Source organism: Sus scrofa, chromosome 5 (assembly GCF_000003025.6).
Source record: "Sus scrofa isolate TJ Tabasco breed Duroc chromosome 5, Sscrofa11.1, whole genome shotgun sequence".
Lineage (NCBI taxonomy): Eukaryota > Metazoa > Chordata > Mammalia > Artiodactyla > Suidae > Sus > Sus scrofa.
In genome coordinates this window covers 64,143,289-64,167,416 of record NC_010447.5, presented here as the reverse complement: position 1 = coordinate 64,167,416, position 24,128 = coordinate 64,143,289, and the positions used below count along the sequence as shown (strand labels likewise).

Sequence of the window (24,128 nt, the reverse complement as noted above, 5' to 3'; positions counted from 1 at the left end):
CACCGGAAGTTCTGGATTGCCAGAAGAGCTGAGGGGCCCGTGTCGTTGTCTAGGTCGCCCCAAAACTGAATTTCAAGAAAATTCACCCTTTCCTGTTTCTTTGGGCTTCCCTCAACTGAGGGAGATGAAGGTCCAGAACCGGGAGGAACCCAGAGCTTCCTTTCTCTGTGCCCCACAGCAGTTTTGCGCTGTAGCTGTTTTTATTCCCCTTATTCGACAGGGGAGGAAATCCGAGGCTGAGGGAGTGAAACGACCTGCTGACGTCACCTGGCAGAGGAGATGGCGGAACCCGGACTAGAGCCTAGGTCTTCTAACTGCCGGCCTGAACTTGCCTCCAGTACTGGGGGGTGACTGAGTGTGTCAGTGTCCCAGGGGCACGGCCACCGCCCAGCTAGAAACGCGGCATCTCCTGCAGGCACCACGAAGGCCTCCTCTCCACCGACGGAGTAAAAGGAGGACCTTGTAGGGACTGAGGTGGCGGCGAGGTGAGGGGGCGGGAGCCAGAATCTAGGTCCCGCCCTCCTCCGTTTCAGCGGCTCCTGCGTTATGATTGGTTGGTCCCTACAGCTAGTGTCCTGATTGGCCCACTTCCGGCCGTTGAGATTTGAATTCCAGGTTCGCGGCTTTGCCGGCGCGGTCCCCGGCTCCGAGGCGGGTTTTTGCCTCCGCCTGGCAGGTATTGGCCGGTTTCTCTGCCCGTGGGAGTGCTGCCTAGCTGATTGGTGCGTGTTGTGCCCTTCATGGTTTTTCCTTCACTTCAGCCCCACAACCGGACCCAGAGGAACTGCAGGTGAAGTTCTCTTAAAAGGTGTGGTGTTCAGGGCGAGCGGGGAAGGAGAGGCCGGGAAAATCGGGAACCGGGCGGTATGATGCGGCATCAGGCTGGGAGGTGTATTGGTGCGTCCCTGTGGTACGGCGTGGTAACACAGTCTCACAGATCCGCAGTGGAATTTGAGCAAATTGCTTAATCTTTCAGAGCCTCAATTTCCTGATCTGTAAGTGGAACAGTAGTATTATGCACTCCATGAGGTTGGCATTTGGAGGGTTAGATAAGGTATGACGTTCAAATAGCCTAACAGAACCTGGCACAGAGTAAACAAATACTGCAAATGTTCTCTTTCTGCAAACAGGAAACACATTAAGCCCTACTGGGCCACTGTTCTAGCCTCTGATGAGGCATTCTCTCTATACCTAAGTTTTGCCCATAGAAACAGAAAGAACATTGATATGCCATTTTACAGTTTTTAAAATACTTTCATACTTCTTGACCCATTTGATTCCCAGAGCAACTTTATAAAGTAATCATAGATTAGTAATCCTGTTTGACAGATGAGGCCCAGGGTTAAGTGACATGACCAAGTGTCAGAGTCACAACTAGAATTACATTCTAGTCCGGGTTAATCTCACACTCCCTAAGATAATGTTATTAGCTTGATGTAAGACTAAAAAGCATATGTTTGAGGAGAGAAGTAATAGAACCGAATGAAAAGACAACCTTTAGATATAGACTGATTTGCTGTTTGGCTTCCAGCACTGTGAGCCATTGGGAGAAATATGTCCCCCCAGCTGTATGAGTTCCATCTGCCCTTATCCCCAGAAGAGTTGTTGAAAAGTGGAGGGGTGAATCAGTATGTGGTGCAGGAGGTACTGTCCATCAGACATCTTCCATCACACCTTAAAGGTAAGACGCCACAGCTGCCCTTGTGCCTAGCACTTCAAAACAGCCACCCACATGTAGTTATATCATCTGTCTGTTCCACTACACCGCTAAGCTCCATGAGGGCAAGGAACATGTCTTTCCTCTTATTGTTTTTTTTTCCCTAGTATTTTGTTACACGAAGAGTATTTTCATTAACCACCTTCTCTAGATAATTCAATCAACAGTCTGGGTGTATATGGTTACTCTTTGGGGAAGTTTTTGTTTTAGATTTTTGCTTCTTAACCATATGTCAAAATAAAGTCCTGGCAGTTTTAAGAGTTGTAGGAGAAGATAGCTTTTTCAGAATGTCTGGGATGTGCCCAGGTAATACTTTTAGAGTCTAGATCACATTTCCAAGAGCATACAATAGTGGAAAAAAGAATATGTGCACGGTTGCAGCACTGTGTGATATATGTACAGTGCAGTTACCTATTGAAACCTATAGATGACTCAGCAGTTCATGCATCATCAACAAGGCCTCATCCATAATGTTATTGTACTTATTGGAAGTGTCTTGTGTCAGGTAGATTGCTTTGGAGAGTTACAGAGAGTAGAGATTAAGCCTGTGGAGCCAGACTGCCTCCTGGATTTGAATCCTGTCTCCACTACTTTGACTTTGGGCAGTTACTTACTCTCTCTGTGCCTTGGTTTCCTCATCTGAATAGTAATCTACTTTGTTTATGATCTCCTACAACAAGTAGGGTTGGTTAATTATCAAGCAACTTGGTAATAACTCCAGCTTGTCTCCTTTTGGTCTTCCCATCATTACTGCCAGATGACAGCTCCTTGCTCTGATATGCCCAGGTAGAAAATGGGGTTTTCTGTCTTGTGTCTTTTCTTCTTTCTTATTTTAAAACTAGAGAAGTTCCCTGGGGGCTTAATAGGTTAAGGATCTGTCACTGCTGTGGCACAGGTTGATTCCTGGCTCTGAACTTGCTCATGCCATGGGTGCGGCCAAACCAAAAAAAAAATTAAAAAACCAACTACAGAATCCTCCAGAATACTATAGCAAACTGTTCTTCAGTTACTATGCGTCACTTTTTAAAATGCATGCTCACTCTTAGAGTCCTTTTTATAATAGTTGCATTGCTTTTGGGTTTGTTTGGGTTTTTTTTTTTTTTTTTTTTTTTTGGCTTTTTGCCTTTTCTAGGGCCATTCCTGCGGCATATGGAAGTTCCCAGGCTACAGGTCTCATCGGAGCTGTAGCCGCCGGCCTACACTACAGCCACAGCAACATGGGATCCAAGCTACGTCTGTGACCTACACCACAGCTCACGGTGACACCGGATCCTTAACCCACTGAGCAAGGCCAGGGATCAAACCTGCAACCTCATTGTTCGTAGTCAGATTCGTTAACAACTGCGCCACAACGGGAACTCCTGCTTTTGGTATTTAGCACCGTAAATACAAGTCCTACTATAAACACAAGATCAGATCATTTAATTTGTTCAAGTATTTGTTGATATACTATGTGCCAGGCCATGTTCTAGGCACTGGGGATACAACAGTAAATAAAACAAAGTTCTCTCTTGGGAGTTCCCGTCGTGGCGCAGTGGTTAACAAATCTGACTAGGAACCATGAGGTTTCGGGTTCGATCCCTGGCCTTGCTCAGTGGGTTAAGGATCTGGTGTTGCTGTGAGCTGTGGTGTAGGTTGCAGTCGCGGCTCGGATGCTTTGTTGCTGTAGCTCTGGCGTAGGCTGACAGCTACAGCTCCAATTCGACCCCTAGCCTGGGAACCTCCATATGCCAAGGGAGCGGCCCAAGAAATGGACAAAAAAAAAAGAATCTCTCAAGGCTTTTGACAAGTAATAAATAAATATGGAGTATGTCAAGTGGTTGTAAGTGGCAAAGAGAAAAATAAAGCAAAATAAAGATTACAGTGCCAGGATATAGACTGGCATTTTATATTGGATAATGAAGAAGGCTTGCTGATAGGTGAGATTTGAGCAGAGACCTTAAAAGTGAGGAAGTGAACCATGCAGATTCTCAAGGAAGGGCATTCTAAGCAGACAGGAAAGCCATTGCAGAGGCCCTGAGGTATGATTGGAAGGAAGTAAGCTAGGAAAACAAAGTCAGGTAGGAAGTGGTACAGATTTTTCTAGCATCTTGCTCCTCAAAGTATGGTCTTCAGACCAGCAGCATTATATGATTTAGGAGCTTATTAGAAAAGGAGGATGGAGCGTTCCCGTTGTGGCTTAGTGGGTTAAGAACCCAACATGGTATCCGTGAGGATGTGGGTTCGATCCTTGGCCTCGCTCAGTGGGTCAAGGAGCTGCAGGCTGTGGTATAGGTCACAGAAATCTGTGATCTAGTGTTGCCGTGGCTGCGGTGTAGGCTGGCAGCCACAGCTCCACTTCTACACCAAGCTTGGGAACTTTGAAATATGCCACAAGAAATCGGAAATATGCCACAGGTGTGCCTCTAAAAAGAAAAAAATGCAGGATGAAGACCCCTCCCCAAACTACTGAATCAGAATCTGTCTTTTAGGAAGATCCCCAGGTAATTCAGTTGAAGAAGCACTCATCTAGGGTGTTGTGGGTTACGGTAAAGACTTCAGCTTGAGAGGGAGTGACCTTGAAAGCAATTGGCTTTTGAGCACAGGAGTGATATGGTCTGACATTTTAAAAGTATATTTACTGTGTTGAGCAGAAACTGTAAGAGGCAAGGGAAGAAGCAAAGGACTAATTAAGAAGCTAATAAAATGCCAGGTAGCTTGCTTGGGTTGATAGCAGTGGAGGTGATCATAAAAGGTTAGATTTTGAGTAAATTTTGAAATTTGAGCCAACAAGATTTTTTCTGGTTTTTTTTCCCTCTTTTTTGGCCACCCCATGGTATATAGAGTTCCTGAGTCAGGAATCAGATCTGAGCCGTAGTTGCAACCTATAGTGGGGAACTCCGCCAACAAGATTGTTGATGGATTGGATTGGGCACTTACAGGGTTAGAGTGAAAAGACTCTAAGGATGATTACAAGGCTTTTTTTTTTTTTAAATGCTACAGCTTGCAGAAGTTCCAGAGTTCCAGTTCCCAGGCCAGCTGAAACCCGTGCCGTAGCAGAGACAATGCTGGATTCTTAACCTGCTATGCCACCAAGGGAATGCCAAGGCTTTTTGACTTGAGCAACTAGGAGAATGGAGCTGTCATGTAATAAGATGGGGTAGAGTAGGAGAGGAGCAGGTTTAGACCACTGGTTATATGGAGTTTAAGGAGAGGTGCTGGCTGGTGATACACATTCGGGATTTAATCTTTAGCACATAGAGGGTGTTTTAAAGCCGTGAGGTTGGAGTGAGTATAGATAGAGAAGAAAAGCAATTTCAGAACATAAGACCTAAGACATTCCAACATTTAGAGGCTGTGAAGATGAGAAAGAACCAGTAGAAGAAACTTCTTTTGAGGCAGAAAGTGAACAAAGCAGCCAAGTGGAAGCTAAATTAAGAGAAATTTCAGAAGTGAAACGTGAGATCAGTTGCACATTTCATTGCTGGACTTGGCAATGTGGCAGTTGCCAGTAGCCTTGATGAACACTCTTTCAGAGTGGTGGGATCAAAAGCTTGATTGGAACAGGTTTATGAGAAAATGGGAGGAGAGAGATTAGAGATGGTGAGTTCAGATAATTCTTTCTGGTTGTTTTGCTTTAAGGAGTAGCAGTGAAATAGGGGGTAGCTAGTGGGAAGGCAGAATCAAGGGGAGACTTTTTTTTGGTAGGATGTGCAACATTACATGTGTATATGCTGAATGGGGATAATCAGAGAAGGGAAAGCTGAGGATGCTGGAGGGAAAGGGAACAATTGTTGGAGCAGTAGCCTTTAGGGGGTCAGAGAGCATGTGATATGGTGCTGGGGGAGGAGATGGTTTTATTAGTGCAGGGACAGATTATCCACTGAAGGCAGTGTATGGGCACAGATATGTGCAGGTATTGCTGGTACATACAGAGTTTGGCAGTTTGAGATTCTCTTCTGTCCTACTCTGTTTTCTCAGTGAGATAGGAAGTGAAGCCTTTAACTGATGGTGACTTTTGGGCGGGATGAGGGGGGTGTCTTATGAGCAGAAGAAAGGTGTGAAATAATTGCCTAAAAGAAAGCAAAAGGCAGAATTCCCATTGCGGCACAGCGGAAATGAATCCAACTAGGAACCATGAGGTTGCAGATTCCATCCCTGACCTTGCTCAATGGGTTAAGGATCTGGCGTTGACTTGAGCTGTGGTGTAGATCACAGACGCGGCTCAGATCTGGCGTTGCTGTGGCTGTGGCATAGTCCAGCAGCTGTAGCTCTGACTGGACCCCTAGCCTGGGAACCTCCATATGCTGCAAGGTTCAGCCCTAAAAAGAAAGCAAAAGGCCTGGGAACTTGTAATAGGCTTACTAAGAAATACTAAGGCCCCACTTGAGGTCATCTTAAGTTTAAAATAAGAATAGTTAGCATGGTTGTGGGTTTTTTGGAGCCACTTTTATTTATGTCATTACATGAATGGAGTAAGCAGTCAGTTGGATCTAATTCATATTTACAAGGGGAGTAAATATGCTACTGATTAGTGGGAAAAATTAGAAGTATCGTAATGTCTAACAATAGAAGAATAGTAAGTGAAGGTACATTCAATGGAATGTTATACAACCATCAAAAATTATCACACAGAGTTCCTGTTGTGGCTCAGCATGTTACAAACCTGACTAGTGTCTATGAGGATGCAGGTTCAATCCCTGGCCCCACTTAGTGGGATAAGGATCCGGCATTGCTGTGAGCTGTGGTGTAGGTCACAAATGTGGTTTGAATCTGTTGTGGGCTGTGGCTGTGGCATAGGCTGGCAGCTCTTGCTCCGATTAGACCCCTAGCTTGGGAATCTCCATATGCCGTGGGTATGGCCCTAAAAAAAGAAAGAAAGAAATAATATGCTTAGAAAATAAACTGTCCCTAGAAAGCCAAAAAAAAAGGAAAGAAAACAAACTGAAAAAAATTAGCCAAATGTTAACTGTGGGTTTTTTTCCTCATGTCCATATTTGTGTATTTTCCAGATTATAGAAGGAGGTTTGTAAGAATGGGAGATGGGAGTTCCCGTCGTGGCGCAGTGGTTAATGAATCCGACTAGGAACCATGAGGTTGCAGGTTCGGTCCCTGCCCCTGCTCAGTGGGTTAACGATCCGGCGTTGGCGTGAGCTGTGGTGTAGGTTGCAGACACGGCTCGGATCCCGTGTTGCTGTGGCTCTGGCGTAGGCCAGTGGCTACAGCTCCGATTGGACCCCTAGCCTGGGAACCTCCATATGCCGCTGGAGCGGCCCAAAGAAATAGCAAAAAAAAGACAAAAAAAAAAAAAAAGAATGGGAGATGGCTTACATGTACTGAGTTACATTATGTGCTAAGTATTGTCCTGACTGCTTCACATGGATTATCTCACTTAATCTTTACCAAAAAAGTTCTATAAGATCTGCTCTTATTTCCAATTTACAGAAAGGGAAACTGAGACCTGGTAAGCTAAGTAGCTTAGCCTAGTGAATGTTAAAACCAAATGTAAGCCTGAGCAGTGTGAGTAGACTAAAACAGTGAGTGATTGTTTGGAGAAGTAAAGGGGGATGTGAACAGAGAGCATCCTTGGATGTAATTTAAAAAAAAAAAAAAGCAATGGGTAATCTTTGAGAGGATAGATGTTAGATTGGTAAATCTCGGAAACTAGGTTTCAGGAAATTGAGAAAGATAAGACAATTTTTATTTATTTATTTATTTATTTATTTATTTTGTCTCTTTAGAGCTGCGCCTGTGGCATATAGAAGTTCCCAGGCCAGGGGCAAAGCCACAGCTGCCAGCCTATGCCACAGCAAGGCCAAATCCAAGCTGCATCCATAACCTTCACCACAGCATGCAACAACACCAGATCCTTAACCCACTGAACAATGCCAGGGGGATCAAATTGGCATCCTTATGGATACTTGGATTCTTAACCCACTGAGCCACAACAGGCACTCCAGACAGAATTTTAAAGTGCAATAAAAGCAAAGTCAAATGAAGGGCATTGAGCATTTTTGTTTTGTTTTAAAGAAGTGGGGTGGCCTGAGCACATTGGCAGGAAGACAGCATTCCCTGGAGAGGATGGAACCAGAGGTGAAAGAGAGGAGAGAAGTCTTTGGGGAAATGAGACAGCTTAGCTTTAGAGAGAAACGTCTTTCCACTTGAGACTGAAGCAAAGAATAGATGTTGGCAGATTTATTGACAGCAAGGCAGAGTTACATGAGGGAGCCCGTGCTCTGGGTCTCATTCTTTTTTGCTAAAGTAGAAAGTAGTTATTTAAGGGAAGAGAGGCAAAGGGCAAGACAAAGTATAAAGAAAGGGGAGAACATGCTATGAATATCCTAGGGAGTCTGTAGGAATTGGGGGAATAAAATAGTTTATTAAACATCGGAGAGGATCGGGGAGTTCCCGTCGTGGCTTGACATAATCACACTAAAGGATTGCAGAAGAGAATAACTGACCTAAGTAACTATGAAATAGTATTTTTACTATAAACTGTATACAAAAGAACTTTACAAGTTAGCTTAAGGTTGTTAGTAAGTTTTTTTTTTTTTGTTTTTTTTTTTTTTTGTCTTTTGTCTTTTGTCTTTTTGTCTGTTGTTGTTGTTGTTGCTGTTGTTGCTATTTCTTGGGCCGCTCCCGCGGCATATGGAGGTTCCCAGGCTAGGGGTTGAATCGGAGCTGTAGCCACCGGCCTACACCAGAGCCACAGCAACGCGGGATCTGAGCCGCGTCTGCCACCTACACCACAGCTCGCGGCAACGCCGGATCGTTAACCCACTGAGCAAGGGCAGGGACCGAACCCGCAACCTCATGGTTCCTAGTCGGATTCGTTAACCACTGCGCCACGGCGGGAACTCCAGTAAGTTTATTTTTAAAGGGGTGTAAGTTAGCAATTCTGAAACTGCTTTATATATATATCCTAGGATTAAGCAAATATATAAATGAACTTACGTTCTTAATCTGTACGCAGAGATAAAAATAAATATAGGATGGACCTCCCATTGTGGTGCAATGGGATGGGCAGTGTCTTGGGAGTGCTAGGCTCAGGTCCAATCCCTGGCCCAGCACAGTGGGTTAAGGAGCTGGTATTGCCGCAGCTGAGGCTTAGGTCACAACTGCAGCATGGATCTGATCCCTGGCCCAGGAACACCATATGCCTCTGGGTGGCAAAAAAATAAATAAATAAATACAGGAATGTGAGTTTATACCTATATATATATATGTTTATCCTGATCTTCTATACTGACAGGGCCTAAAAGCTCCAACAGCAGTGATTTTTTTTTTTTTTTTTTTTTTTTTTGTCTTTTTGCCATTTCTTGGGCCGCTCCCGCAGCATATGGAGGTTCCCAGACTAGGGGTCGAATCAGAGCTGTAGCCGCCAGCCTACACTAGAGCCACAGCAATACGAGATCCGAGCCGCCTCTGTGACCTATACCACAGCTTACGGCAACGCCGGATCCTTAACCCACTGAGCAAGGCCAGGGATTGAACCTGCAACCTCATGGTTCCTAGTTGGATTCGTTAACCACTGCGCCACGACGGGAACTCCAGCAGTGATCTTAACTAGTGCCTAGAACTTGGTTTCTGCACACCATTCTCCCATAAAAGAAACCAGCACCCTGTTGAGAATGGTTGATTCTAGTACTTAGCCAGAGGAAGATACAAGACGAACCTGGAACATCTTGTGATACAAGAAATTAAGAGAACGAGAGTAAAGGAAGCATGTCTGAGACACAGGCCAAGTTGAAGGAGCTCCCCATGGTCAGGTATAGGATAATGTGAGTAACAAAGTGAGTGGTAATAGGAATTGATTAAAACAGAATAAAAGGAATATTCCTGGGCCCATTCTGATGTAAACAAATAATTGAATTCATAAATGAAGGTGACAGTTCATCCTTATAGTGGCATTCCCATTAGTAGGTGAAAAGGAATAATGAAGACAGACAAATCTCATTTAGTAAACACCCCGATAATAATTGTGGCAGGCAAGAATTATCCAGAGATGCTTAAATTAGTGGGCAGAATGTGGTGAGAAACAAGATGTTTGCATAGTTTCAGAGTATCTCCCCAAAAGATACTTATTAGTTGCAATGGGGGAAATAGTAACTTTGCAGGGGAGATACCTGGTAAACACTAAGTCCAACTGATCACAGTTAACAGTAATAAGACAGTGGTATCCTCTTGATATGATGCATCAGGAGGACCCAACGTCCTTGTCTCAGGGATCTAGCCAAAAGTGTCTGACCTCAGTCAAATCATGAGAAAACAGCAGACAAACCCAAAGTGAGGAACATTCTATGGAATAAGAAGGGGCAAATACACTTCAAGTATCAAGATCATGAAAAACAAAGATTGGAGGAGACTAAGGAGGTATGGCAGCTGAATGCACTGTGGTATCCGAGACTGGCTCATGAACTGGGAAATAGAGATAAATAGAAGAGCTGGCAAAATGTAAATAAGGTCTGTAGATTAGTTAACAACATTGAATTAATGTTCATTTCTTGCTTTAGAATAGATCCTTGTACTATATGGTTACATAAGATGTTAACATTATGTGGGTGAAAAATACAAGACTCTGGGAGTTCCCATTGTGGCTCAGTGGAAACGAACCCAACTAGTATCCCTAAGGACATGGGATCGATCTCTGGCCCTGCTCAATGGGTTAAGGATCCCACGTTGCCATGAGCTGTGGTGTAGGTTGCAGACACAGCTTGGCTCTGGTGTTGCTGTGGCTGTGGTATAGGCCAGCAGATGCGGCTCCCATTTCCACCCCTAGCCTGGGAACTTCCATATGCCACGGATGCAGCCCTAAAAAGACTAAATAAATAAATAAATGAAACATAAAGCACAGACAGACCCAAAAAGGAAAGGAAAAATATATTTATATAGGACTCTGTACTGTTTTTGCTACTTTTATAATTTCAAAATTAAAAAAAAAAGATCCTGAGTTTGTGTTCGCTGCTACATTGGACAAATCACGTAACTACTCTGACATTTAATTTCTTTCCCCATAAATAGGCATAGTACTATCTGTTTCATCTAGCTCAAAGATGTGGTAAAACTCAAGTAAGCTCTAATTGTAGAATACATGTCAGATGTAATTATAATATGTTACATTGAAACAAACTGTCTCCTTTTGTGATTTTTGTCAATAAAAACAATCCCATTTTCTGCCATGAGTAGAACTTACCAAAAAGGCTTCTCCCCTCTGTACTGATTAACTTCTCTCATCTTTACAGCATTTCAGGCTGCCTTTCGAGCTCAGGGGCCCCTGGCTATGCTGGAGCATTTTGATACCATCTACAGCATTCTGCAGTAAGTTCCCCTCTGGTACTTTAAAAAGAACTGGTGGCTTTTTGCCCTAACTTTGCATGTTAGTCCTGAAATTCCAAATTATACTTCACTGATAAACGGTTCTGGGTGCTGATATTTCTACTAATGAGCATTTATCCCAGCTTGCCACCATATTTATTCAGTTGAGGAATTTCGTGTGGATTTTTAAGCAGTAGATTCCTCAGGTTTGATCTCATCTGTTAGGATGGGCTCTGCAGGTTCCTGTCTCACCCCCCGCACTTTCTTTCCCTCATAGTCACTTTCGAAGTATAGACCCTGGCCTCAAGGAAGATACCCTGGAATTCCTGATAAAAGGTGTTTATGGGGCAGGGGGCAGGGGATGGAGGGCATTGGTTGCTGTTTGTTTGTTTACTGTTTCCTGCATTTTATCAGCCACGTGATGATATCAAGGCTGTGGTGATTCAGCTGGTTGGGCTAAGCCCGAGGACCTCTGACCTATTAAGGTCTGTAATCTTGGTGGGCGATACAGAGTTATGTGTGTTCACTGTAAGGGCAGACCAACAACAAATTCTTCCTACTCTTGAACTGCTTCTTTGCAATAGAGGCCGTTCTTCCCGTTGCCAGGAAGAAACTGGGGTAACTGGAGTGAGAGAGTAGGGATAAGGTATGTCCAGGACATCAGGGTCAGGGGTCCCAAAGGACTTAGCTTGTGTTGTGACCACTGAGAGATGAAACACAGATCTTTGGTAATCTGATGGCTGCTAGTGCTGGGTGTTTTGAAGTTGAGGAGTATGAGGAAAGAGAATGAAACTGACTCCAGGTCTTGCTTCTCGCAGTGGTATCCCGCCACTCCCAGGAACTTCCCACCATCTTGGATGATGCAGCTTTGAGTGTGTCAGATAGAAGTGCCCACCTGAATGCCCTCAAGATGAACTGCTATGCTCTGATACGCCTCCTCGAGTCTTTTGAGACCATGACCAGCCAGACAAGTCTCATGGACCTGGACCTTAGCGGGAAGGTGATTTGATATTCCTGGCTCTCTTAATATGGGGTCTGGGGAGACAGGAGAATTGGTGCAAAAGAAGGGAATTCAGTGAGTCTGAGGATCCTTTACCTTTCTGTCCTTGTTTAAGATTTAAGAGGAAGTACTCAAAAGTATCACTGTGAGAGTTCCTCTTGTGGCTCAGCAATAACAAACCCAACTAGTATCCATGAGGATGTGGGTTCAATCTCTGGCCCTGCTCAGTGGGTTAAGGATCCGGCGTCACCGTGAGCTATGGTGTAGGTTGCAGACACGGCTTGAATCTGGTGTTGCTGTGGCTGTGGTAGAGGCCGGCAGCTGCAGCTCTGATTCGACCCCTAGCCTGGGAACTTCCATATGCCACAGGTGTGGTCCTAAAAAGACCAAAAAAAAAGTATCACTATATATCCTTTGCTGACAAGCAACTCTTTTATGTTTTGGAAGTTATGATACTTCTGTCTTACTTTCTACCTTGTCTGGACACTGGATAGTTTGGCACTCAGACTTGCAGATTGTAATCCTCTTTGCTTCCTTAATTTTTCCTAAACATGTCCTTTTTTAGGGTAGGAAAGCCCGGGCCAAGTCAGCCCATGGCTTTGACTGGGAAGAAGAGAGGCAACCAATTCTTCAGCTTTTAACACAGCTGCTCCAGTTGGACATCCGTCATCTGTGGAACCACTCAATCATTGAGGAGGAGTTTATCAGGTGCATAGTTCGCTGGTGGCTGAGACAGGGTGATGGTGAAAGGCTGTGAGGTCAGGGACAAGGGGGAGCAAACTGAACTCCTCTTAGGCCATCACAGTGATTTTGGCATTTTCTTGGAGTGAGATAGGGCCACTTGGGGTTCCAAGCAGGGCAGTGAGGTGGTCTCACTTACCCTTAGCAAGGTCAGCCTGGCTGTTGTGTTGAAACAGACTCTGGAGGGAGAGGAGGAAAGCGGGAGACTACTTAAGAGGCTGTTGCAATAACTTGGGCAAAAGATGACAGCAGCTTAGACGCAAGAGGGTAGTGGAGATGGGGAAGGTGGAAGCAGTCTGTGCTTCTTCTCTAAGGAGAGTCTGCAGGATGAACTGACATGTGAGGTTTGAAGGAGGGTGCAGTCGAGGATGACTCACCCAGGATTTTGGCCCCAGCACTTGGAAGAATGGGTGGAGCTGCCAGTAACTGAAGTACAGGGAAGGCTGTGGGAGCATGTACAGGGGATCCATGGAAGTCCCACTTTGGAGGTAGAAAGTTGGTGGTGCCTGTTAGACATCTAAGTAATGTCCGATTCTGGGGAATATGCAGAGCTGGAGGAGTACAGGAGTGCAGTACCTCAGAAAAGTCTGAGCTAGAGGTACACATTTGGGAATATAATGTACTTGTATAAGTGGTATTTGTAGCCATGAGATTTAATGAGATCCCTAACTCAGTAAGCATAGCTGAGAGAGAGCAGAAATCCAAAGACTGTACCTTGGGGCACTCAGCATCAAGAGGGTGAGATGGGGAGTTCCTTGGTGGCCTAGTGGTTAAGAATGCTGTGTTGTCACCGCTGTGGTGTGGGTTTGATCCCTGGCCCTAGAACTTCCATATACCACAAGTGTGACAAAAAAAAAAAAAAGGAACCAGCTGAAGAGAGAAGGGAGTCTGGCCTCCTGGAAGCCAAATGGAGCATGTTTCAGGGAGAAAGGCGTGACTAGCTATGTCTGATGCAGCTGAAAGGTCAATTAAGATGAGGACTGAGGATGGAAGTTCCTGTCGTGGCGCAGTGGTTAACAAATCCGACTAAGAACCATGAGGTTGAGGGTTCGATCCCTGCCCTTGCTCAGTGGGTTAATGATCCGGCGTTGCCGTGAGTCGCAGATGCATCTCGGATCCCACGTTGCTGTGGCTCTGGTGTAGGCTGGCAGCTACAGCTCTGATTAGACCCCTAGCCTGAGAACCTCCGTATGCCACGGGAGTGGCCCAAGAAATGGCAAAAAGAAAAAAAAAAAAAAAAAAAGATGAGGACTGAGGAGGTCCCACTGTGGCGCAATGGGGTGGACAGCATCTCTGGAATACTGGGACACAGGTTCAATCCCTGGCCCGGCACACTGGGTTAAGATCCGGCATTGCCACAGCTGCGGTGTAGGTCGCAGCTTCTGCTTGGATCCGACCCCTGATCCAGGAACTCCATATGCCGCAGGGCGGCCAGAAATGGAAGGGAAAAAAAAAAAGATGAGGACTGAGTTGGCCATTTACCAATGACAAGTCCTCAGTGATTTTGCTCTATCTTTTGTCATACATAAAAAAGGTTCTGTATAGGCATCATAACTGGTTGAAAGTTGTCATCTGGCAAAAAAAGAAAAAAAAAAAAGGAGTTCCTGTTATGGCGCAGCGGAAACGAATCTGACCTGGAACCATGAGGGTGCAGATTCGATCCCTGGCCTTGCTCAGTGGGTTAAGGATCCAGTGTTGCCGTCAGCTGTGGTGTGGGTCACAGACGCAGCTCAGATCCCGAGCTGCTATGACTGTGATGTAGGCCAGCGGCTACAGCTCTGATTAGACCCCTAGCCTGGGAACCTCCATATGCCGTGGGTGTGGCCCTAGAAAGACAAAAAAAAAAAGTTGTCATCTGGAAGGAAGAAGTACCTATCTAGGAGTCAACCAAATAAAGCAACTTGGAAGGCGATAGAATTAAAAAAAAAAAAATAGAAGGCTGAACTGGGGCAGCAGAGATAGAGGGAATAAGTAAAGCCCCAGTATAATTGTGTCCAGACAGCTGATTTTATCATCTCAACCCTTCCTTTCTCAGTTTGGTCACCGGCTGCTGCTACCGCCTCCTGGAGAATCCCACCATTAGTCACCAAAAGAACCGCCCCACCCGGGAAGCCATAACATGCCTGCTCGGTGTAGCCTTGACACGTTATAACCATATGCTGAGTGAGTTGGCCCTCTGCTTCGCCCCGCCCTTTTCCTTTTCCCTGTGGTTTCTCACATTTAGTACTTCCACAGGTGCCACTGTGAAGATCATCCAGATGCTGCAGCACTTTGAACACCTGGCATCTGTACTGGTGGCCGCTGTGAGCCTGTGGGCAACTGATTATGGAATGAAGAGCATAGTAGGAGAGATTGTAAGGTGATGCGTCCTTCTCTAAGTTTCTAATTTTCATTTTCCTCAGGGAGGAGATGAAGAGAAAGAGACTCTCTGTGTAACACTAGATTCCTTCAGATATTAGATACCAACTTTACCTTCCCCTCCTAGGAACTGAGTAGTTAAGTTATACTGCTGTGGTTTTTTTCCCCTGTGTAGGGAGATTGGACAGAAGTGTCCCCAGGAGCTGAGTCGGGACCCTTCAGGGGCAAAGGGCTTTGCCACCTTCCTGACAGAACTAGCGGAGCGTGTCCCAGCCATCTTGATGTCCAGCATATGCATTCTGCTAGATCATCTGGATGGAGAAGTAGGTGGTGGTCCCCTGGGGATCTCAGGGTTTTCTAAGGGTTCTGTGTCCATTGTTGAAAGGTTGTTTCTTAACAAGAGGGTAGCTTTCACATGAAGTCAGGTTGTCTAGGCTTTTTGCTGTGGCAATTCCTTCCTATAGAGAAAGAGTTGAAGTTTATTAAGTTGAATAAAGAGCCATGTATTAATCCTAGTTCAGTGTCATGCTGGTTTCATCCAGGTCTGGTGGGATAGATGATGGTTCCTCAGCTTAAGTCTAATGAGAGTGACTCAGCTGTGATTCTGAATCCCATGCAGTCCTCAGGATGCAGCCTCTTCCTGTCACCTGGTTCTCAGACCCACCCAGGTTTTCCCTCTCAGTTCTCTGATCCCTTAGTGTTAACCTGGCCCTTGATGGCCGGTGCTCCTTGGTGAAAGTCAGAGACAAAGACAGTCCACCCTTTCATCTAATGTACTTTACCTGTTGTTTGGTTTTTTTTTTCCCCCTCTTTTTTTGGCCACCCTGGAGCGTGTGGAGTTCTGGGCCAGGGATCAGATCCGAGCTGCAGCAACCCCGAATCCCTAACTCACTGTGCCTAGCCAGGGATCTAACCTACATCGCAGTGCTCCAGAGATGCCACCCATCCCATTGCACCACATTGGGAACTCCTAATATACTTTAACCTTTAATGCAAGACCCCATTCTCTGGCTTTTGGCCTGGCCAAACTCCCAGACCCTATCCTCCATCAGATTCTGTGATGGAAGTGGTTGGCACTAGGGCTGATTTGTGCTTCTCTGTCAGTAAGGTGTGGAACAGGGAGTGTGAGGGAAAGGCAGTGTTTATTAATAAGGATCAAAGGGTTTCAGCCTCAGATGGAAGGTAGAAATTACTGCTTTTCAAAAGTGTGTTGGTGGAGAAATGTGATTTCATATTCACCTGCCACCATGGTTACCTGGATGAGCCTTGTGAGAAAAAATTTCTCTTGGCCCTTGCTTATTTTGTCCCTGCATTCTCCTCTGAGCAGACAAGACCTTCTAGGATTCTTTTTTTTTTTTAGGGCCACACCCATAGCATATGGAGGTTCCCAGGCTAGGGGTCAAATCAGAGCTGTAGCCACTGGCCTATGCCATAGCCACAGCAACACTAGATCTGAGCCGCATCACTGACCTACACTGCAGCTGGCGGCAACGCTGGATCCTTAACCCACCAACTGAGGCCAGAGATTGAACCCATCGGTTAAGAACCCGATGAGCCACAATGGGAAGTCCCTGGAATTCATCTTTTTCCAGTGCTCTTGGGGAAAATACCTGTTGGGCAGTTGACAGAAAAAGTCAGAGCTGAGAAAAGCAAGCTTAATTAACCTTGCCTAAAGGCCTTACCCCTCCTTTGTGCCTGAATAAACACTAGAGTTTAGGGAAAGGACAGTTAGTATTGGGGTGCAGAGGCTTATACCAACCTAATTTCCCTCAGAATTACATGATGCGCAATGCCGTGCTGGCAGCCATGGCAGAGATGGTGCTGCAGGTTCTGAATGGGGATCAGCTGGAGGCAGCGGCCCGAGACACCCGAGACCAGTTCTTGGACACCTTGCAAGCCCATGGCCACGACGTCAACTCCTTTGTGCGGAGCCGTGTTTTGCAACTTTTCACCCGGATCGTCCAGCAGAAGGTGAGCAGCCTTCAACATGATAAAGATACACAGTATCCCACTGTGTACAGACTGAAGAAGGGAGGAATCCAGGGTCAAAAGGAAGTAGCTGTGTCAAAGAAGAGTCTAGAATTCAGGATTTTACTACGACTAGTAAGGTCTTCCTCTATCAAGGACAAGGATGCAGGGCTCCATTTAAGGACTACACTGCATCTTAACCACTGCGAAAGAGTACTCCTGAACTATTCACATCCCATAGAAAAATTTCTTTAGAATGAGTGGGTATCTCATGTAGAGTGTACTTCATGAGCGTCTTGAGCAGAACGGAAGGTGTAAGGTGGGATCTCATCCTCTCTTCTTACCCCGCGTAGGCTCTACCCCTGACACGTTTCCAGGCAGTGGTGGCCTTAGCAGTGGGGCGTCTGGCAGACAAGTCGGTGCTGGTATGTAAAAATGCCATCCAGCTGCTGGCCAGTTTTCTCGCCAATAATCCCTTTTCCTGCAAGGTAAGAGGGCTTGTTCCACCCCAAAAAGGATAAATTAAATGGAAAAAGAGGTGAAATTCCATGACTTCATGACCCTGATGTTCATTTTACCCTGATAGCTTAGCGATACTGACCTTGCTGGACCACTGCAGAAAGAAACCCAGAAATTACAAGAGATGAGGGCCCAGAGGCGAGCTGCAGCTGCTTGTGAGTGATCGCTGCATGGGCATGCTCACCTCAGACATCCTTCTCCCTCCAGCCGGAAACTGAGTGCAAGAGTCTAAGTGAGACTTTCTCATTCAGCCACAGTGCTGGACCCAGAGGACGAGTGGGAAGCCATGCTGCCAGAGTTGAAGGCTACCCTGCAGCAGCTGCTGAAGCTCCCCCAGGAAGGAGAGGGGATGCCTGAGGAAATTGCCGAGACAGAGACCGCCAAAGAGGTGGAAAGTCGCATCCGTCAGTTGCTAGCCAAAGCTAGTTACAGGTATGTGAAAGCCTAGGATATTCTCGAATGACCTGTTAGGTTTATTTTTATTTATTTATTTAGTCTTTTTGCCTTTTCTAGGGCCGCTCCCGTGGCATATGGAGGTTCCCAGGCTAGGGGTCTAATCAGAGCTGTAGCCACCGACCTACACCACAGCCACAGCAAGGCGGGATCCGAGCCACATCTGCAACCTACACCACAGCTCACGGCAACGCCGGATCCTTAACCCACTGAGCAAGGCCAGGGATCGAACCCGCAACCTCATGGTTCCTAGTCGGATTCGTTAACCACTGAGCCGTGACAGGAACTCCAAGGTTTAGAGTTAACCTTTGAGAAACAGTGTTTTTTCAAATGAACTGCACTTAGGGTATGCTGGTAGGTATTTTCATGGCAGTAATGGTCTGAACACCAGGTTTATGCTAAAGGCAAAGTCTGCGATTAAGTGTGCTTTCTACTTTTACAAATGTTTAAAGAAACTACTAAAACAACTAAATGTACATAGTATTGTAATTAAATATGACCAAAGTTCTGTTTCATTTGAAGAAGAAGACCTATAAGTATAATTCTGATTCTGTAAAGTAAGTTGCTTAAACTTTCTGGGCCTCAGTGTCATTATTTATTTTAAAATAGTTTATTAGGGGGAGCTCCCTGGTGGCTCTGCAGGTTAAGGATCTGACATTGTCACTGCTGAGGCTCAGGTCACTGCAGTGGTTTGATCCCTGGCCGAGAAACTTCCGCAAGCCAGGGACATGATTAGATCGTAAGATCTGTAACGGCTTTCTAATTCTTTTTTTTTTTTTTTTTTTTTTTTGTCTTTTTTGCCATTTCTTGGGCCGCTCCCGCGGCATATGGAGGTTCCCAGGATAGGGGTTGAATCGGAGCTGTAGCCACCGGCCTACGCCAGAGCCACAGCAACGCGGGATCCGAGCCTCACCTGCAACCTACACCACAGCTCACGGCAACGCCGGATCCTTAACCCACTGAGCAAGGGCAGGGACCGAACCCGCAACCTCATGGTTCCTAGTCGGATTCGTTAACCACTGCGCCACGACGGGAACTCCTGCCTTAATCTTTAATCAATCTAATATGAATCCTGATCTTAGAGATAAGATTTTTTTGTCTAGAACTTCATCACAGCAACCAAAGCCTTATAGCCATTAACAGGTATTAAACCTCAGCCAAAGTTACTTGTTTACTTCTTACCTAATTAGGCTATTCAGAAAAGGCTAAAGAGAAGGTGGCCAGGGGCCTCCAGGCATCCTAATGATCCTTCAGAAAAAGGCTTCTTCATGGAGTTCCCACTTGGTACTGCAGGTTAAGGATCCAGCACTGTCACTGCAGCAGCTTGGGTTGTTGCTGTGGCATGGGTTTGATCCCTAGCTCAGGAACTTCAGTATGCTGTGAATGAGGCCAAAAAAAAGAAAAAAAACGCTTCTTGCCATGTTAGAGATGTCTCTTCCTCCAGCAATCTTCAGCGGTTGAAGCTGGGTGAAGTTCTTAATAATAGTGCAGGCTTTGGCTTCCAATTACAAACTTAAACATGTGTTAGAACAAATCTTTTTTTTTTTTTTTTTCCTTTGTCTTTGTCTTTTAGGCCCGCATTCAAGACATATGAAAGTTCCCAGACTAGGAGTCTAATCCTAGCCTGATCCTTAACCCACTGAGCAGGGCCAGGGATCAAACACACAACCTCATGGATCCTAGTCAGGTTTGTCACCACTAAGCCACAATGGGAACTCCAGAACAAAACATTTTTAAAGTTTTTTAACTTTTTTTTTAATGGTTTAATAGCAGTGTTTTGTTTGTTTGTTTGTTTTAACAGAAACCTGCTTTTTTGAAATTAGACAATATATTCACATTGTAAAAAATTTAAAATTACAGGGACATGCCTTGAAAAATCCCTTCCAAACCTGCTTTCCGGCCATTCACTTCCCTTCTCTTGGGAAGGCAATGCTGGTTGTTACAGAGCCTCTTTCTAGAAATAATGTTCAGTCAGACAGTCAAACATGTTTTCATTTTTTCCCCCTTTTTACACAAATGACAGAATTCTCTACCCATAGGTCTCAGTTCTTGATAGAATCATGAAATAGGCTCCCTGACACAGGGTTGCAGACACTCTTATGGTGCCAAATTGGTGACAGATGATGTTCTGTCAGGCAGGCCATCATTCTAGCTCGAGAAGCCATAGGCCACTTCCAGGAGTCTCAGCCCTTCTGTCATATGGACCCAGAGGATTCAGAGGAGACCAGGTTCCTGACTCTCTTAGGAACTATCTTCAAAGGTAAATTCCTTTTCCTTCTTCAGTCAATAAGCAAGACATTTCAACTAGTGTTTATGGACTGTTTATGTCAGATGCTGGCCTCGCTGACAACCTGATGCTGAAAGAGGCCAAAGGGGAGTTAGCAGTGCTTCTGCCTTGGAATGGAAGCAGCCCCAGCCCAAGATCGATAGTCATGGGGTATCAAAGGGTATTTCCAGACCACAGAGGACTCGAATCTTTTTTGAGATGTGAACCAAGATACTTAATTCTAAATTCATGCTTTCCTCTTGTAGAAATGAATATCCAGGGATGTTTAGAGCTGTTGGTTTGTCCATATGCCCCTGTACAAAAACCATCTTGTAATTCTCTGACTCCTAGGCCCAGAAGCTCCCACCCAGGAGAAGACTCCCCAGGGGGCTGTGGGGAACTTGGGCTCAGGAGAAACTGGCTGTGAAGACCAGTCAGCGCCTGAGAAACACAGGGAAGATGATGAGCTGGTGAAGCAGGAAATGCTGGTGCAGTACTTGCAGGACGCCTACAGCTTCTCTCAGAAGATCACAGAGGCCATTGGCATCATCAGCAAGATGATGTATGAACACACAACCACAGGTGGGCAGCGCCCCCTCTGTAAGGATGGGGCTTGAAGTTGGAAAAACCATTCTTGCCCATATTTTATTGACAGTCTGTCTGCTCCTTTGGGTTTTTTGTTTTGTTTTGCTTTATTTTTATTATAGTTACTTTATAGTGTGGTACCAATTTTTGCTATATAGCAAAATGCCCCAATCATTCATACATGCATACATATATATATGTATACACACACACACACACATTCTTTTTCTCATCTTCCATCATGTTCTTTCCCAGGAGATTGGATATAGTTCCCTGTGCTATACATTAGGGCCTCGTTGCTTATCCATTCTAAGTGTAATAGTTTGCATCTACCAACCCCAAACTCCCTGTTCATCCCACTCTCTTCCCCCCTTGCCCTTGGCAACCCCTCGTCCTGTGGTATTCGTCTTTCTTTCTGTATTTGCTCCTTAGACCTGCCCAGATACTTTACTTCCCCATGCTTTGTGTAGCCCTGTGGAGGACATCTATTTTAGCGCATTTAGTATTTCACGGTAGGTCATTTAGGGGAGTCAGCATCCTCAGGGAAAATGAAGGCTTCCACACGATGTTGATTTACATTAAGGAAGGTTCTATGAGTGTTGAGAGTTTTGCCAAGCAGATAGGTGACATTTGTGTCTGTCCTCTCAGTGGTGCAGGAGGTGATTGAATTCTTTGTGATGGTGTTCCAATTTGGGGTACCCCAGGCCCTGTTCGGGGTGCGTCGCATGCTGCCTCTCATCTGGTCAAAGGAGCCTGGTGTCCGGGAAGCTGTGCTAAACGCCTACCGTCAGCTTTACCTCAAACCTAAGGGTGACTCTGCCAGGTAGATGGGCCCCATTTGCCTTCACTAACTTTTCTGAAGTCAACTCCTCAGAATGTGTCTGGTCTCCTAAAGGAAGGTGGGGAAGTGGGCACCCTTCTAGGGGAATTCTAAATCTGGAGGCAGTAGGTCTGTAGTGGGGCTTGGGATGGGGCTGAACTTCCAGTGAAACCCATCATGAGCAGTTATCTATTTGTTTTTTTCCCCCAAGTCAAAAAATATTTTTATTAATGGTAGAATCAGAGCTGTTAATTGAACTGTGTCCCCACAAATTTCGATTTTTAACTTTTTTTTTTTTAATAAAGTATAGTTGATTTACAGTGTTGTGCTAATTTTTGTTGTACAGCAAAGTGGCTTGGTTATGCATATATATATATATATATATATATATCTTGTCATTATGATTTATCCCATGAGATTGGATATAGTTCCCTGTATAATACAGTAGGGCCTTGTTGTCTATCCATTCTAAATGTTTGCATTATTCGTTTGTTTTTTTTTAATGTTTTATTGAAGCGCAATATTATCTAAGTTATAGGTGTATAGTGATTCACATTTTTTTAAAGGTTATATTCTATTTATAATTACAAAATACACCCTGTGTTGTACAATATACCCTTGTAGCTTATTTTATTTTATTTTATTTTATTTATTTATTTATTTATTTATTTATTTTGGTCTTTTTGCGATTTCTTGGGCTGCTCCCGCAGCATATGGAGGTTCCCAGGCTAGGGGTCGAATCAGAGCTGTAGCCACCGGCCTACACCAGAGTCACAGCAGCGTGGGATCCGAGCCGCATCTGCGGCCTACACCACAGCTCACGGCAACGCCAGATCCTTAACCCACTGAGCAAGGCCAGGGATCGAACTCACAACCTCATGGTTCCTAGTCGGATTCGTTAACCACTGCGCCACGACGGGAACTCCTATTTTATTTTATTTTTTATCTTTTGTCTTTTTAGGGCTGCACCCATGGCATATGATGGTTCCCAGGCTAGGGGTCAAATTGGAGCTATAGCTGCTGGCCTATTCCACAGCCACAGCAATGCAGGATCCTTAACCCACTGAACGAGGCCAGGGATCAAACCTGCATCCTCATGGATGCTAGTCAGATTCATTTCTGCTGAGCTCCTTATTTTATACGTAATGGTTTGTACCTCTTAATCCCCCATCCCTGTAGTGCTCCTCCTCCTTTTCCCCTCCCCATTGGTAACCACTGGTTGTTCTCTTTATCTTTGCGTCTAAAGCAGTTATTATTATTTGATGCTGTGCTGGAATTCACTAATAATCCATTTACCAGTTTCAACTTCTCAAGTCTTTTAATGACCCCTGATCTCTGCTGTTCCCACAGAGCCAAGGCCCAGACTTTGATTCACAATCTCTCTTTGCTGCTAGTGGATGCCTCAGTTGGGACCATTCAGTGTCTTGAGGAAATCGTAAGTCCTCTCACTTCCACTTTTTATTCAGCAGGTATTGGTGAGTGATTACTTTGGTTCAGCAATTTACTCAGCCTCCCCAAAGATTATTTGCTTTCAAGTCTAGTTGGCAGCCAAAAAACACAAAACATATAGAACAATGCAGCAGATAGTTTGTTTTTGTTTTCACTTTTTAGGGCCGCACCCACGGCGTAGGGGGGTTCCCATGCTAGTGGTTGAATTGGAGCTGCAGCTGCCACCCTGCGCCACAGCCACAGCAATGCTGGATCCGAGCTGTGTCTGCAACCTACACCATAGCTCGTGGCAATGCCGGATCCTTAACCTAGTGAGCGAGGCCAGGGATCAAACCTGTGTCTTCATGGATGCTAGTCGGGTTCATTAACCACTGAGCCATGACGGAAACTCCAGGAGGGAAAACATTTCAGACAGAAAGCCAAGAAAGCATTGCCTGTGTTGTAGAATGAAGACCATTGTGTTTTGGCTCAAACTGTTATCTGCAAGAGATAGTAAAGCTGGAGATGTGGGTTGGAAGTAAATCATGAAGGTCCCAGATGTCTTTCAAGAGTCTTGGGCTTGAACCTTGTCAGCCAGGGATCCCAGCATTTTAGTGAGGCAGATCTGCTTTGAGGCATTTGGACTGTGAGATAAAAGGTGGAGGTGCTTCGGACAAGCAGCGTCCACTGGGAGGAGCACCACCACTGGCCGTGGTTCCTCCTCACTGTGAGAAGAGCTGGTGGTGGTGCCTGGCCTGAGGTGTCACAGGGGAGCCTATCCAGCAGGCAAGGAAGAGCTCTTTCTGCAGAACTGTGGTGTCATGAAATACATGTCTGGGGAGACCACAGCACACAGGCTGGTTGGAGCAGAGGCTAGGGACGGGATCTCCCTGGGGGCTGCCCTAGGTGTGCAGTGACAGGGGTCTGGACTTTGGGAGTGGAAGGAAAATTACACTTGATGGAAAACAAATCTTAAAAG

General features: G+C 45.3%; 1 protein-coding gene across 3 annotated transcripts in view; it reads left to right on the top strand.

Annotated features, from left to right (window-relative positions):
- NCAPD2 (non-SMC condensin I complex subunit D2) overlaps nt 7-24,128 on the top strand; it is a 30,906-nt gene continuing 6,784 nt past the window's right edge. The window contains exons 1-17 of one of the 3 annotated variants that reach the window (XM_021092430.1): nt 7-790; nt 1,532-1,681; nt 10,939-11,014; nt 11,289-11,347; nt 11,830-12,011; nt 12,577-12,719; nt 14,788-14,915; nt 14,988-15,111; nt 15,286-15,433; nt 16,884-17,081; nt 17,432-17,566; nt 17,665-17,752; nt 17,849-18,029; nt 20,186-20,310; nt 20,668-20,898; nt 21,550-21,724; nt 23,072-23,156. In XM_021092430.1, coding sequence (XP_020948089.1) covers nt 1,555-1,681; nt 10,939-11,014; nt 11,289-11,347; nt 11,830-12,011; nt 12,577-12,719; nt 14,788-14,915; nt 14,988-15,111; nt 15,286-15,433; nt 16,884-17,081; nt 17,432-17,566; nt 17,665-17,752; nt 17,849-18,029; nt 20,186-20,310; nt 20,668-20,898; nt 21,550-21,724; nt 23,072-23,156 — 2,205 coding nt within the window. In that variant the 5' untranslated portion in view covers nt 7-790; nt 1,532-1,554. Of the gene's footprint in view, nt 809-1,531; nt 1,682-10,938; nt 11,015-11,288; nt 11,348-11,829; nt 12,012-12,576; nt 12,720-14,787; nt 14,916-14,987; nt 15,112-15,285; nt 15,434-16,883; nt 17,082-17,431; nt 17,567-17,664; nt 17,753-17,848; nt 18,030-20,185; nt 20,311-20,667; nt 20,899-21,549; nt 21,725-23,071; nt 23,157-24,128 lie in introns of all 3 variants that reach the window. The other 2 variants (XM_021092431.1, XM_021092429.1) reach the window with 2 other exon arrangements.